The sequence below is a fragment of the Amblyomma maculatum genome, chromosome 6, assembly GCF_055883805.1.
Source record: "Amblyomma maculatum isolate TAMU_Amacu chromosome 6, ASM5588380v1, whole genome shotgun sequence".
NCBI lineage: Eukaryota > Metazoa > Arthropoda > Arachnida > Ixodida > Ixodidae > Amblyomma > Amblyomma maculatum.
Genome location: NC_139349.1, coordinates 17,209,092 through 17,226,069, shown reverse-complemented (window position 1 = coordinate 17,226,069; position 16,978 = coordinate 17,209,092). Strand labels below are relative to the sequence as shown.

The following is a 16,978-nucleotide window of genomic DNA, read 5'->3' as shown; positions in this document are numbered from 1 at the left end:
TTTTCTAGATTACCATTACAAAAAGTATGAATTAGGCACTGCAGGGGCACCGGGAGTGGCCTGCCTGACGAGTGTGAACTCTGCGAGACGGGCGCATGATATTGAGTATACATACACTTTTGCGACCCGTCCTGAATACCAACAAATTTCTCTTTTGTGATCTCATTCGTGACCAGCATTTCCTTCATGAACCCAGTTGCGCGCAGTGGGCTCACATTATACACCTTGCCCGGCTAGCGCTACACCGAGAGAAAGGGGAACAGCACTGAAAGAGAACTACTGCAGTAAGCAGTGAACTAAGAGGACACCGAGCCATTTTGCAGCTTCTTTACTCTTCCAAGGAAGAAGGGTCCAGTTAACTGGTTTTTACGGTCTACTTTCGCGTTCTGCATAATTGCTTCATCGCCTAATCATAAGTGGTTAGCGCCACAAAGCGGATGCCGGTCCACCCCATTCACGTCTCAAAACTGTCTTTCCTTGCTTTTGTGTTTAGCGTGCCTGAGCATGCGTTCGAAAAAATTAGCAGGAGGGAGCACGTCGTAAATATATGCAAGCATCCGTCAAAAATACCTCCATCAGAAAAACGCTGATAGCGGAACAGCGTTTTATTCTACCTAGACCAAAGAAAGGTTAAGAACTGCTTCACAGAGTATCACATTGACATAAAGGGGCACACTCTAGCACTGTGCTCAGCTAATAGCCATAAAAAAAATCTTAAATGCAACCTTTCATTTATCTGAGGTAAAATTGAGTTGGTTTAAAGCGCAGGGAGATTGGTTTTCTTGCATTCATTATTCAATAAAAATTAATTATAAACATTACTTCCTAACTAAAAAAGAATTTGAATTTGTACATGAATGAGAGTAACAAATAATTGTCATCGCTAGGAGGAAATGAAAAAACTGGTACCAAAAAAAAAAGCCAAATATTCAGCACAAGTAGGCAACAAGAAATATAGGACATCTTTATTGAAATGAGTGTTCGGGGCTTCAGCCAGACGAGATGCACTATTTTCATTCAGGTGTACCGTCACTGCGGCTGCCGCAGAATGTCTGCTTTCCAGCTCACCTACAGGTAGCAAACCTCTCTGCTTAATCAAAAGGTGCTTTCAAGGCGTTAAGCGAATCGAGAGAAACAGCTACGAGTCTTCTGTGTGCTGCTGGTAGATGACGATGTCCATATCAGTCGCTTCTGTGACCGCATGTGAAAATACAGCGTGCGTAGAATGTGTTTCTCTGACGTCCCTGTCCCTTTTGCCCTTCAGCCTTCGCTAAAATCAGCTCGTAAAACAGTCTGGATGAGCGTTACATAGACAGTCCTCTCCAGTCCATTTTTATTAGTGCTGTATTCAGCCAAACAAGATTCACCAAGTAGCCCAGAAGCAGCATTGAATAGAACTATTCGCCGATGTTCGATAGGATAGTGATCGGCACCATCGTGACTTCGCTACTGTCGATCAGCTTTATTGGCGCCTTGCGCGTTGATTCCTCCGCCAGTGCTGTCGATGAAAATCTCAAACAAAATACAACAGAAGATAAGCGTCTTCCATTACATGTTGATTCAATGCAGTTTGAGCATATTGGCGACAGATTTTTTTCAAATGATCCTTTATGTTGCACTTCTCAGGTGATGCGCAGCTCTCTTAAGCAGGCAGATTTAGTTGTGTTAATGGATTGATGCTTAGCGCGGCTATTCGTGCATCCGCGGATAACAAGAAGCGTTTTCCAGCTGTAGCTGCACTGTCAGCGGACAAACCTGTTTTTACGCAGCGGATCATGAAGCCAAGAGTGAAATTATGTGCTAATATTATTAGTCAACGTTGAGAAATGGGTTCCGGGTAGATGCATTTCGATAACCTGAAAAGCTGGTCGTCTTCATCATCATCATCATCATCAGCCCGACTATACCCACTGCAGAACGAAGGCCTCTCCCATACTTCTCCGATTAACCCGGTTCTGAGCTAGCTGCATCCACTTGACCCCTGCGAACTTCTTAACCTCATCCGCCCACCTAACTTTCTGCGGCCCCGTGCAACGCTTTCCTTCCCTTGGAATCCAGTTTGTTACCCTAAGCGACCATGGGTTATCCTCTCTTCGCACTTCGTGTCCCGCCCATGTCCATTTCTTCTTCTTGATTTCCGCTAGAATGTCACTAACTTGAGTTATTCCTCTTACCCAATCTGCACGCTTCGTATTTCTTAATGTTACCCCTACCATTTTTTCGCTCCATAGCCCTCTGAGTTGTCCTCAACTTAAGTAGAACCCCCTTGGTTAGCCTCCACGTTTCAGCCCCATAGGTGAGTACAGGTAAGACGCAACTGTTGTATATTTTCCTCTTGAGCAATACCGGTAAGCTGCTAGAGATAATCTGCGAGTGCTTGCCAAATGCGCTCCATCCCAATCTTATTTTTCTTGTTATTTCCTTATCATGGTCCGGATCTGCGGTTACTACGTGTCCTAAGTAGACAGATTCGCCTACTACTTCCAGTACTTCCCTACCTAATGTAAACTGCTCTTCCTTCCCAAGGCTGTTGAACATTACCTTAGTCTTCTGCATATTGATTTTCAAGCCTACCTTTCTACTTTTCCTGTCTAGGTCATCACTCATTATTTGCAGTTCATCCCTCGAGTTGCTTAGCAAGGCAATGTCATCAGCAAATCGCAGATTACTGAGGTATTCTCCACCTACCCTTATCCCTAACTGCTCTCATTCCAAAAGCTGGTACTTTCTCACAACCTTCCAGCTTTATTTGTGGAGGGCATATTCTGTCCATTACGACTCCTGTGGGATTTGATAGGTTGAGTGGGTGTTGAGACTTGGGGCCAGAGAACCTACTCATAAATTCCACAAATCCAAAATGGCGTAACCTTTGTGTGTTCGCAAACATTGCAGCGTTGCGCCTGTTCACACATCGTTTCCTGAGGAGCTATGTCATCTCTCTGTACCAACGCCTCCATGGCACCAATCAGTGAAATAAAGTACAGGCGAGATCACAGCAGGATTGTATATAAATGGGAAGCCCGGAAAATTAAAATAATGTACTTTGTTGCTTTTGGCATCGGGAACGGCTCTGGCTGGATCGCAAAGTTTTCTTTTTCCTTCTCTATTATAAAATCCAAAACGCTCTTGGGTTATACCACAGTCCTTCAAATTTTCTCGTAATACCCTTTGGTATTCATGTTTTATTCTTATTGGCTTCGCAAAGTTTACCTAGTGGAATGAAGTAAAATCTATACGTACTTGCATTATTTTATTTGTTACCACGCACTCAATCCCAAACACCTCCGCATGAAAACGAAAGCTTTTGGGAATTAATTTTATACGCCTGAGTTTTGCCGGTGTAGCCTCAGACCTGTGCGTCCTCGGTATTAGCTTTCGAACGAATCTTCCGCTCGATTACAGCGTTAACGAGTGCGTAAATCTCGAGGTCTCCCTCACCTCAGTTCCTTCTGACAGACCACCGAAGAGCGCCCACAGTTCTAAAGTCGTATGATCTGCTACCTGCTCTCAGTCTACAATACATGTCCTGCCCCATGGCTGTTGTTATCGCGAATGCTGGATTGTCTTTCTACGGGGCAGCTTTCCGGAGTGCTGTCTAGGTAAGTTATAAACATAGTCAGCTAATACGTATATAACACGCTGAGCCACTGGTGTCTATTGGTGTCGGAGTGTGAAAAGATAGAGGAGAGATTTATTTTCGGTCCTTTCAGGACGCTTTTGTTTGAGTTCGGGCCCAGCACATGAAAATATCCTTCAAAATTGTTCCGGTGATATACTTTTCCCGTCCGACACGCTATTGAGAAAATTGTGTCTTTCTCAGCTAGGAGGCACTCGTCTCGGTGGCTCGCAGTAGGCATTTTTTCTGAAAGCTACTGGGAACAACATGAAGAATAGGATCTCCTTTTCCCCTTTACCATTCTTTGCCTCGCTCCGGCTTCTCTGTCTCAGAGTCAGGAGGAGCGTTTTAGGAATCTGGAACTCCGCACATCACTTGAGCTCTCCATGACCACATATCCACGCGACTCCGCTCCGGTCGCACTAAGTCACCCGATCGCGGTGCGTGAAGCAAGCCGTTTACTACGGCACGCGACCTATACATTGGACCCTACGGCCTGCACCTGATAAGTCCTGGGCACCGCACGCCTGGGAAAATCCGGTCGGCGCTCGCGCGTGCGAATCGACGGGTGCACCCGGAAATGTCTGCGGGCGCCGCACGCCGAGTGGGACTGTTCGATCGCGCAGAGCGATAGCGGGCCACCGTGGTGCGATGACACGCCGCACCAAGTTCGAGGACAACGAGAGGTGGCAGAGGTGTGCATGCTTTCCTGTAATTGCTGTCTGAAACGGTCAACGCTTATCCGCCCGCAGACGTCGCGGCACTAAGGAAACAGCTTTGTTAAACAGAGGGACAAAGCAGAACGTCCGAGCAGGAAAGCTTGTCAATAAATGCTCGTCGTGCGTGTTGCTGGTAAGGCTGCTCGCTTGCTTTCCGGGAAATCTGCCAAGACGATATCATGCGTGCGTTGTTATAGTCTAGATTACAATCTAGAGTTAAGATAACAGTTTCTGTCGCAAGTATACGGTGGATGACCGAACGACTGATCATTCTTCAATGTCCGCAACAAATGCATGGGAGGGAATCAAATCCAACTCGCACTTCTCCAAATGCACACGCACGCACAAATCATTCCAAAATTTACAAGTACCGGTTGTATTCCGTATATTTCTATCAACTAAATTTAAGTACGTAAGCTGTTACGAATGTATATTATTACCTTCCACTGTAAAGGTACATAATAATCAATTCAGTTACAAATAACGGATAAACAGTGTGCACTGGTGGTCGCGTATTGTGGTTTGCTCTTCAGTGTGCTGTCTGCATACCAGAATATGAACAGCTTCCGGAACCACGTTATTTCAACAGGTTTCATGCAAAGGTACAGTATAGATGAAATGCGGCAGAGACTGTTGTTGTGGGCAGGCCCTAACAGAAAGGAGGGCTTGAAGGGAGGCACACTCGTGGTCTTTTCTTAATTGTGTTGGAAGCTCAATCTAACCTTAATCAAAAGAAAATGTGCACTGCTAACTCATAATTTAATATTTTCACCTAAGATTATCACGTAAGATTTTTGCCTTTTTTGCCAACATCGAACAAGACTCTTTTCGTTGTCTGAATAAATACAATGGTTTTGATATGCACACCACGCTCTCTCCAAACTTCGGAAAAGCAGGATGCACAAAGTGAATTCGCTGCACCAAGCACGCATACTGCGGCCTTCTAGCGAGCGATCGCTCGTTCATGCATAACGAAAGTTGTAAATGTGTGGCACCGGACATGCAATAGACTACCTCTCACGGCAAGATGCCGCTTACCTGCAACCTACTTACAAAATTGCTGGATATTTTAGTTAAACGCGCGTACGTGAGCTACGGAAATAGCTAACTTAGGGGAATATGTTTTGTTTTTTACTTCTAGGTACAATACCACTGGCGAGGGTATGTGACGTTGGCTTCCAAGTGAGGAAGGCTTAGTTCCTTCCTTTGAAAGCAGATACGATGTGCCGTTACGAAGAGCACCGTGCTTGGTCGTGTCGACGACCGATCGCTGCGGGGAGCGAATACGTCTCGATGCTGCAGACAGGAGTCGTCTGTGTACACCTTTGCCCTAAACACTGAGGGTAGCCTTCATGGAAGGGCGGCTTTTCAAAGCCCTACCTTGAGTCTGTTCCTAGCGAAGTCTGGGCGGCGTGTGAAGCGTATTTTTAATGGGAGAACGCGACGCCTTTCGAACCGTTCTTTGCGCAACATCCACCTGAGAAGAATCCCTTAACAAACGTTCGTCCTTCACACCTACATACGGTACTCATGGCCGGGAGTGCAGTTCCACGCCATCATTTTAGCCAACAGCGACAATTTTCAATTATTGACAGCAAATATCTATTGCGTGCAGCGCATTCCATGAAATGCTTCTCCCTGCTAAAGCATTGAATTTTTCTAGCTAAAACGTAGTAGAGATATGGCATCTGGGTCCGTATTCCGAGTTTGCGTCGTTATCGAAGTGTCGCTATTTCACGTGACCTCGAGTCATCTGATTGGTGGAAACGCCGGAACCGGGTGTTGCCACCCTGGAACCGGATGCGGTGGCAACATCATGTTCTGGCGTTTCCACCAATCAGATGACTGGAGGTTGGGGCGACAGCGACACTTTCGATAGCGACGCAAACTCGGAATACGGACCCTGGTCTAGTCGGCACTGCAGTCTAATGACAAGCCTTTTGCGCTACTTAAGCTCAGAAAAATGTTTGGAAATGACACAGCAGTGTCGGGAAGAACCGGAAATTGCCGGAAATTGTCAGATTCGAGCAAAAAAAGTTTGTTATTCGCATCGTCTGCGGCAGAGGCGAAGCCAAAAAAGATTACTGCATCTCCTGTAGTCGGCAGTAGAACGTTTCTGGTGCCAGCATGAAATCGTTACTGGCATAGCATGTTGTTTACAGGTGCGAGCAGCCTTCTACTGTAGTATTCAATTCGCAAAGTGATAGCTTTCTGCAAAAGGCTACCTGCTTCTTTCGTCAAGCTCTACTGCTCGGCTTACGCAGCTGTAATGGCGACGATATTGAAATGCAGAACGATGCAGAAGCATAAGCGGCCACCAAGAGACGTTCTCTTGACAAGAATGTAGGAGAAACAGTGCGTTCGAGTGCTCCCCGAGCGTGTGTAAAACCGCCTTCTAAACAGGGAAACGCCATGATCTGGCACCACAACGCTGTGACAGTCTTCATTCCAAATGCACAAACGCGCTTCGAACTCACGGCCAGCGTCGGGCCTTATTCTACGCGTGAGGGTGGCACAATGGCGCATCTGGACGACCGTTCGCAATCGCACGTATCTGCAGCTGAAGCTGCAAAATAACCCGCAGCGGGCTGGTGACTTCTATTCAGCGATGAACTCCGGGTTTGTTCGCATTACGGTGATGGATAGCTCCTTTATACACCTCCGTTGTTTCAGAGGTCCGATCTGGGAAGCAACTTACGCAATCGGTGGGTCTATTGCTTTCGCACACTTGCGCAATCATGCGGTGACGCTACCGCGTTCTGAACGGCAGCCCGCTTTACGGCTGGCGTTGAGTTTCCTGTACCGGCGATGGACGAAAGGTCGGGTATTTTCTAGGCTGTAATGAAAAATTCTACTTGAACTATATAAAGAAAGCGATTAGCTTGACTGCGGGTGGCACTCCCCCAAACCATAAAAGCATGCACTTGTGCAATGCAAGGGGTTTGTAATCACCTTTACCATCACCACTGGTTTGTAGTATTGTACGGTGAAAGCAGCACCGATTGTTGGTTATGCGAGAGGTATAGTAGTGGACAACGCTAAATCTACATTTTTTTTTATTTCCAAAAAAATATCGAAATACCACACCTACGCTCAAAACCGTCTGAAGTGAAACAAAAAGAAAAAAAACTAACGCCACCTTTGCCCTTGGTGCAGCATATGATTATATCTTTACGCTACAAATAGCTTGCTCGCTCGGGTTTTGTTCTTTATTTAAGTGGAAACAGCTTCGGCAAATTCAATACTGCGGGCCACCCACAGTGAAACTAATCGCTGTCTTTATATTTTTAAAGAAGAATTTTTCATTACAGGTGAGAAAATACCCCACCCTTCGTCCCTTGCTGGTGAAGGAAACTCAACGCCCGCCGTAAAGCGGACTGCCGTTCATATCGCTGTAGCGTGACCGCATTCTGAACGCGCAAAGTTTGCACGTGATTGCGCATGTGTGTGAAAGCAATAGACCCATCGATTGCGGAAGCTGCTTCCCAGATCAGACCTCTGAGACAACAGAGGTGTATAGAGGAGCTATCCATCAGCGCAATGCAAACAAAACCAGAGTTCATCGCTGAAGAGAAGTCAGCGGCCCACTGCGGGTAATTTCGTGGCTTGAGCTGCAGATACGTGCGATTGCGAACGGTTGTCCAGATGCGTCGCTAGGCGGTGGCGCCCACACCCGTTTGGCCTTCGATTGCGAGTAACGCTTCTGCCAGCAACAGAAAGGAATGCAGAAAGTATGCACAAAGGGCGTATTCTGTCTGCCAGTGTAGTCCCACGCGAGCAGGCTTTACGACAGACAGCGCTGGGCTCATTCAACGTGTTTCTCTCGAGAGCAGAGCGGCACGGCGTGGGAGACTCACGCGCGAACGCTTTGCCGACGCACACCTACGCTGCCAGTTAGACGCGGCACTGCGCAATGAGGCCTGCTATGCCAGCGCTGCCGGATGCTGCCTGCGAAGAAATTGCGGCGAAACCTCACGGCGTTCGTGGAAGAACCACAATAGTACACACGTCTGCAGCAGCCATGTGGATTCGGGCTTTATTTTGAGTAGTTGCAATTGTCTTCTGACACTGCCGACGCAAGAACAGAATGCTAAAGAGAGAAACGTTTAGCCTTGTTGTGCATGCTAGTGCAAAGCCCACCAACTCAGTCAGACATATTGTGACGAGAAGTTTTAGACAGAGCAGAGTTGTGCCTTTTTCTAACAATTGTCAGGGTATACCTTTCTCCACCGGTGTTATCAGAACGGAAGTGAAAAGAAAAGTTGTCATTTGCGAGCGGCCTAGAGAGCGCGGATCTTCCTGCAGCAGAGATCTACCACAGCGTTTTGGAGACAGTGAGAGGTGGCTTCGGTACTTTCATTTCCTCGGCTCCCCAGGAAATAAACAAGGTACCAAATGAACCAACAAACGAACGAAAGTGGCTACGCTGTTCAAACGATATACAATCTCACATCAAGAGGAGTCGAGGGAGCGCTGTTATTCCTGCATGGATACTTTCGCGGCAGCGGTAAACGGATGGTGATTCTAGCCCGCCCTTGAGACTGAGTTGCAGAAAATGAAATTTGCGAGCAGCCTTCTCTCTGGCGATGCTCGACTGAGCACAGAGCGAGGCGAGTTCGCGTCCAACAAGGCGGCTCCACCGGCAGGCCCTGGTAACCTCGCGTGTACACCACCGAAGTGAACGAAAGCAGAGCGGCGTATCCAAGCGTGAGCTAAGGTCAGCCTCTTTAGTTTCCGCTGCGTTTCTTTCATATCGCGCCGCTCTTTTGAGCCGTCGTGACCGATATGGAGTCGCAAGCTGACTAACCGGTACAGGTGGCTAGCGGCGCCTCGGCCCATGAGCTGCCTCAGCGCAGCGGAGGGGCGAGAGGCCGTTTCTTACGCGGTATTAGCGGTGCGCTTATATGCATGTGTACGGCATACGAGAAGCCGCCGGAACATTGTCCTCTTCTTCGGACCAGGACTCAGGGCTTTCATCTATTCAAGTATGGGCTCAGAATTGTAATTCGCTCTCAAGGCATGCAACGGATGCTCGGTTGCCCAGAAAGTGACATCATTTTGCTTTTTTTTTGTAAGCAGCCAGCGATGCGTAAACACTTCCTTTTGCGACATTAGGGTTGAAGAAATTTCAGAGTTATTTCCCCAAACGTTGATGGGGATAAGCGTTCGATCGCGGCCGTGACGGTTGCATTTCGATGGAGGCGAAACGTAAGGAGGCAGTTTGCTATGAAATGTGAGCCCTCATAAAACTCATCCAGGTGGCCTAAATTAATCAGGAGTGTACTACGCTTGCTACTACGGCGTCCGTTATACTCGCACATCCCACTTTGAGAACTAGTCGTGGCAGTGGCAACACCTTTCAAACCACAAACTAAACGATAGTCACTGCAGGTACCTGGGCTTAGGAGCCACTGAATCATATTACACTCGCACTATATATGGTGCATCTCCTGGTTCAACAAAATCTCCAGGTTGGCAGCACTGCCTGTGTTACCCAGCCCTTTGCAAGAGCCCTGTTTCGAACGTCGCACTATGACTTCGAGGGCAATAGGATTGTATACTTGTAAACACGGCACGACCCAATGGCCACTTCCACGCAAACAGGAAATGAGCGGAAACTCGCTATTTCGTCCGTCTCGCTGTCTCCCCGAGTATCTGCGTCGCTGATAGCGTCTGAGCCCAACGATGCCGGACCGCCGCGGTGCCGCTGCGCCGGCAATTGCCAGTCCGGTCAACAATGCTGCAGGCTCCGCCCTTGTAGGCATTAAAGAGGTCATACCTCTATGGCGAGCTGGCCAGGGCACGTATGTTGTAACGTTTCCATTTCATTTTTTCCGCTCAGCTGTCGTTGGTCGCGACTGTTTGGTTGTGTGTCGGCCGAGTCGGGCGACACCAACGACCGAGGTTTGAAAAAGACGAAAAAGAGACATTGCAAAACGAGGCCCCAGGGATCCCGTATTATTTCCGTTTCATCTTTTTTTTTCGATACTAAGGCGACGCCGGTGTGAACCTCGACGCTCTCAGTTCACGAGTTACTTTAAATATGTGCTGCCTTCAGCTAACTAGACATTTGACCGCAGTAATAACACAGACAAAGGGAGAAGTGGCGCCAACATAAGTGCCGTTTTAAGCCAGCCACTGTGTTTTAAGTTTCCCGTTAACGCTGATCATATCTTTGTTTCGTCATGACCCCATGCCTAAGTCATAATAACCACATGCCTAAGTGTTACAGTTTTCTGTGGTAACAGAAGTATTCTTTCTACATTATTAAGGCGAAAGCATTTAAAGGCTTATACTGTTGGCGTCCTTCTGGTCACACCATAGCTGCCAATCAAATGACATCATGATGACGTGATCAGAAAAATAAGAATCCTATCTCCAACGAGAATCGAGCCTTAATGCCCCGGATCGCCTCCGCACGCTTTAATTAACTATTCCACGCCCGGGATAGTGAAAAGCATATCAGATTTCTGCTTGTCTACCGTGAAGATGATAGTAGCGATGACAATGACGGTGCATTTAATGGATAATGATGAGAAAAAAAATGATGCACCGTGTGCACCAGCAACGCTTAGGCTTTCGCATTTCTGCTGTGTAGATTCAACAGTGCTCTCGGAATGTTTTTAGCAATGAGTTGGTGTAGGCACAAAAAAAAAAAAAAAAACGTAATTATTTGCATCGCTCTTGTTCAGTGATCTCAGAGAGTAAGTGAAGAAATGCATATTAGAAAAAGGTTCCACTCGCACCCTAATATCTGGTAATGCAGCTCAGCGGTGTATTGTGGGAAGCGTCGCAAACTTCTATGTCCATGCGAATAATGAGATTGCAGTTTTATTTTCAACCGTGGCAGTCTCTTCACTCGCACGTCAAATGAAAAGTACACACATTGTGGAAATGTGCTGCTTTTGATGGTTTAGTTCTCTTGATGAACTGGCATGCCGCTCAATTAAATCCCTGGCCTTGCATCCCTCCCTTGCGACCAACTTTGCATCCCTTGGATTTTCCTGAATACAGACTACACTGATTCCTTAGTGTTTATAAAAGCTGACATAGTAGTGCTACAATGTCTGCAGCACGTACCGTTTTGCAAAGATTCGAACATACCAATGTTAAACTGGGCATGTGAAAAGCCGACAGGTTTCACTGTTGGTGAACTGAGCGGCATATTGTTCCTAATTTTGGAAGCTAACACTGAGATGTGCCGAGCCTGAAGTTTTAAAAATGTTCGAACAGTTCAGATATCTCCGGTCCTAATGATTTAGGGCAAGGAAAAATTTATAGACAACTAGAAGCGCCTACGTCTACGCAGGTGAAAGCTAGCTCGCGCAACCGCATTGGATTCTCACGCGTCCTTCTGGAGTGCGCGCCATCACACCATCACATAATCGGTTGCTTGGTGCATTGTGTACTCTTTCTGCACCTATGGGAGCGACCACTCCACTCCTCTTCTGAAAACGCCGGCTACGCTAGATCACGTGATATGGCGAGCTGCTTAGGGCATACATTTAGAAGAACATATATCGATCGGTTCGAATCACAACCGCTAGCTAGGCTCGCAGATGCATGCCAATGATGCAGCTAAATGTTGCACCTTCACCAGCAGCGCTTCGCGAAAAACGATTGCGTGACAATTTTGAATAAGACGAAAAATTTGGGGCCCTATTGATGTCCATTACTGATGTCCTGCGACTAACTGGCATGCCACAGGCGACAAAAGCAGTCAGTATGGGGCCTGTGGCGCTAGTGAAAGACGACAAATGTGGACCAAGGTATGAAAGGATATCTGGTCTTAACTAGTTATCGTGCAGCATACTAGGCCTTAATTCAATGCATTAATCAGCAAGCTTGCTTTAGAGCGGAATATCTATTTTTTTCCCATGGCAAAGCCAAGGTCATCTGTGTCGGAACATTTGGCCGTGATCTCTTGCGGTGTGCAGCAAACATCGCCGTCTTCATCAAATGCTAACTAAAGAAAACCATCGCGCTTTGCAGTGAGCATCATCGTCTTCATAAAGCATCATCTGAGTGGCTCTTTCATTTAGGCTTGGTATATACTCCATACACATATAGCACCTGGGCAAGTGCTGACGAAGTCCGTGAGCGTAGTGTCAGGCGAAACCACCAGGCGGCGTGGCGCAGAGGAAGCCACTCTCATTAAAGACGGAGACCGCCGCCGTGCCAGACAGGCTGCCAAGACAATCGAACTACGAGATTCCGGAATACTCCATTGCCCAGAAGCTTACCAAGAGCTAAAGCAAGCCGAGACCAAATCGGCAGTAGCGACGGGAGCTGCTGCCGAGTGCTAACGCTCGTGAAACTCAGTTGTTTCAAGGCTAGTTGAATCCTTACAATTATTTTCTTATACTGTACCGTATCTATTGGTACCACTACTTTCGGTGACATGTTCTGCGTTGATTGAGACATATAAGGCTTTCACCGCGAAAACGTTGCAACCAGGAAGCTCAAACAGCATCCAAGATAATACGGGTGCAAATGAGGACTTTCTTGCCAGGCACCTTAAACAACTCGTCCATCGCAGCTGATTATCGTGATAAGTGGATTACTAATATACAAATAGCTTGCTCACGCGTCTAAATTATCGCCGTCGTCTTTCACGAGTTTTCTCGCTTCTTCAAAATGCTATAGCTTACAATGGCCGCCGTATGCAGCTGCCTTAAAAGCTTCAATGAGCACTGAAAAAGAGAGAAAGCCTCTCTTATGCTGACAACGGTAATTTATTGTAGCCGTACACGATGGTGACGGGCTTCCAAATCGGCCGTACGCGTCGCTCTATTACCGCAGAGGAGCGAGCACTAATGTATGTATATGAGGTAGGGTAATCAGCGACAAGGACTAAAAGGGCTGTCCACCATGAAAAAGAGACGCGCCTAAGCGCGGGGCGATAAAAAGCCCACAAAAAAAGCGAGGAAACCTGGCACGTGCCCAGCTGGCAGGGGAGCGCATAATGTAAAGCACCGAAAGCAGCCATAAAGAGATGAATCGTGTTTCCTATCTCCAAGAACAGATGCGGGCGAAGGAAGCAGCGCTTCCTGTAGCCATGGAACCTGTACATTGCTGGAAAGTTGCTACCACCATGTTTGAGGCGTCGTAGTCTGATCTGTGCCTCCTAGCAGAACATTCGCATGCTTACATCCACACGCGACGGGGCGATTATTTTCGAACTGACACAGACGGCGTAAATTTTTTAAACAAATGAACGTTCTTTCTTATGCATGTCAGTTCTGGATGAGAGGCAACCGATATTACAAACATGATGATTCCTCCTGACGCTCTCTTTCATAGCTTTGCCAGCGATGGCAAGTTGGCGCCGTACTTTGCTAGCCGGAAAGAGTACGCGGAAGAAGGCACTTTTCCAGCCTCAATATCTGAGCAATTACTACGGATGCACTTCGCTGTACTGCATGCTTGACAAGCGAAGCAAATAAGAGTACCAGGCTCCCTCGTTTCTCTTGCGCTGTTGTTAATTTCTGCTAGCTCATCACGAACTATGGTAAGGTGTCGCCCCTTATTTTCCTTCGTATTAACCATCTCAGTGCAGACCTCGTTCAGGAGTCTGTTCTTTACCCACATACCCTCACGAAGTACGAAGTCTGTACTTTGCCCCTGCGATTTAAAAACGCGGGTTTCCGCTCACCAACAATCAGTTAACGTATGCGACATGTCAATGTTTTGTCATTTTTTGAAAGTAAATCGGTTTTCAATTCTTAAAGCATTTTGTTTTATTTGCAATCGCTAGCGAGAAAAACGTTAAGGTAAAATGTCTCATTAAAACTTAAGAGGAAGTTTTAGCTTCTGCTTAAAAGCAAATGCGGCAATGGGCGTTCGTTTGCTTCATCTATTTTCTTAGCTACGGCCAACTAAGACGCAGTTATTCCATACTTGCTATAGTTTTATTCCATTTTATTCATGCCCTCAGCAAATTCTTTTTGCAGCCAACGCACAGCTTCATTTCCAATAAAAGATTTGCGTCGATAACGCTCGTCAGGTATATCATGCTGAGTCGTTCGACAACACTGGAATATGCATAGACTGGCTCATGCTAGCAACTGTCATCTTCGACGCATTCCTGTCGCAACCAGACTGAGATCGTTTCCCACGGGCGACGCGACCAGAGCAGCGATGAATGGCGGGGCGATCAATGAAATTAGAACTAGACGAGTCGTTACACTTTACTACTCACGAATACGTTATCATTGATATCGAGAAGGGAGCAAAATGAGAGAAAAAATATATTTGCATGCACGTTAACTGTTGCGCACTGCTCAGAAACTAACGCATCACTACTGCGTTCCTCTCTGAATCTATAGATTGCACTAAAGACAGACTAGAACGAATCGACTCCGCAGAAAACGCATTTTTAGCAGGGAATCAAGCAATGCGTAACATGTTTTCGTTCCCTGAACAAAAACACCGGCACCCTCATCTATAAATTTCTTTCTCTTCGTTTTCCTTCGCTTCGAGATTGCTATTTTCATACGCATATACGAATGAAACTCCTTGAAACTGCGATGTCTATTTTTGCATTGCGCTATCCCTCTCAAGCATTAAGCACATAAAATATTTTCCTTCCCATGACAGACTCATTTGAAAGAATGTCAACACAAGCAGAAACTGAAAAAGATTTGGGAAAATGTAGGTCACAACGGCCAACACTTATGCTACTTTGTCATGGGGAGAGGTGGAGTGACTAAAACGGCTCAAGAACGTTTCGGCCAAAACCAAAGCACGCAACTTTTTCTGCTCGCAGTTCAAAGGAGGGGAAAACGTGACGTTTACCTTCCCGAGCAATTAAGGAGTGCAGAGCTGCTGCAGGAGACTAAAAAAGCCAGTTTGCTCTATTTAAGCGCCCGTCAAAACAATGCTTTATTTCGCCCTCGTTTACACGCTCACACTTCTTATTCCTTACATTTATAAGCTGTCGTGCCTTCTCTGTACTGCTTGTGCTCATAGAAGCGGAAACTGCCCTTACAATACCACACTTTTTCGATCATGTCAAACCACTAACAACAAAATGTGCAACTCTACATTTGTTATTCGCGATTTACTTTCAATAATATGCATACATTGAACAATTTATTTCTGTTCGACAGTCTGATAAGAGACTGTCAAAGCAAATATAGACATCTGACTTCCCACATGCAACGAATATTAGTGCCAGCTCTGGAAACGAAGCGAGCGGTCGGCGTTAGCGCATTTAACTACCGGCTCCACCTGGGCACTGCGGCGTCTAAGTTGCGATTTTTTTTTTTAACTTATGGAACGCGAATGACTTGTATACACCGATGAGTACCAGTTGCCTGTATTGAGTTCAGTTATATTCAGTTTTTTTTTTTCCTCGGGTTGGAAGTCGATTGCAGAATCCTTTCTAATACCCTCGCATCACGGTCTTCATGTTTAGTGTTCTAATGTTGAAACTTCCACTTGAGCAGAACGCGCACAGCGAACTTTTGTTACGCGCTCGAAGCCTAAACCTCTGTGGTCTCAGGTAGAATATGGCTTGTTATAAGCGCTGCATCACTGTCAACCATAAAAGCTACTCACAACTACATCGATGACGAAGAAACGTTTTCTGGAATCACGTGCAGAAATACACACATTTTTAGTTGTACAGTTCTCTGTGAACTCATCTGTAACATTTGAAGTTCTACTTTCCTGCACTGCGCAGATAAATCATCAGAAGCCTTGATGTGAAGACAAGTAATCGCAGCACCCTGAAACACTAAAAATATTGCATTATCAAAAATAAGTTCTTTTCATAAAAGAGTAAAGTATATCGTAGTAAGATGTTAATTTTATGCCACAAATTCTGAGATACAAAAGCCAAAGCTTCTGCAAAAACTGTCATGGCCCGGACACGAATATATATTGGCCATAGAGAGCATCCAGTAATGACGCCAGTGCTGACTTAGCAGCTTGGTTAACATATCATTACGACGAGCTTTAGCGCGTAAAGTCATTTTCTCCAAGACTACTTAAACATCAACACGCGAGTATCTCCTAATGATGCAGCGGCGTTCCATTAAAATAACTTAAATGACATGTCGAAATTTCTTGTATATCAGAGATCATGTCTAAATAGACAAGCGTCTAGTTTGCTCGTTACAACTGTCGACAGTGCTGAGCGAGGAGTGCGCTCGAGTGGTGTTCGTGTGGGAAGTGCTGGTGACCTTTTCAAAAGGGAAGGACGAGGCGTTGCCCGAGAAAAAACTTACACAACATACTGCCTTGGTGTATCCACCGAGATTTATACCCGCAGTAATAAGCGACTGAAGAACAATGGAGAGTACAGCTGCAGTCGCAGCGTACGCTGTCGTGCCATAAAAGTGGCTTCTACCATCTACCAAATAGACAACCGTTGGGTCCCCAACTAGCATAGACGAGCGAGAATAACGAATTTTTCTTTTGGAACAGAAGTTGCGGCAAAGACAGTGAATAGCGAAGCGTTCTACTCCGCCTTCTTATTCTTCGCCTTTCTACACGCGGCACCTCCCAAACTCAGTTCTCGGGGACAGTGCGGCGACGTGCTTGACTCGCGCGCGAGCGCACGACGGAAGGAAGCGTCCGTCCGACAAGAGAGAGAGCACTCACCAGAGTCATTCCCGTGCCGGCATAACAAGCGACT

At 46.4% G+C, this 16,978-nt stretch overlaps 1 protein-coding gene across 1 annotated transcript in view; it reads right to left on the bottom strand.

The window, feature by feature from the left end:
- The window catches only part of LOC146185172 (uncharacterized), a 40,840-nt gene extending 23,862 nt beyond the window's left edge, over positions 1 to 16,978 (bottom strand). The window contains exon 1 of the mRNA XM_084605488.1: positions 16,945 to 16,978. Within this exon, the coding sequence (XP_084461614.1) occupies positions 16,945 to 16,953 (9 nt within the window). The 5' untranslated portion in view covers positions 16,954 to 16,978. The remainder of the gene's footprint in view (positions 1 to 16,944) is intronic.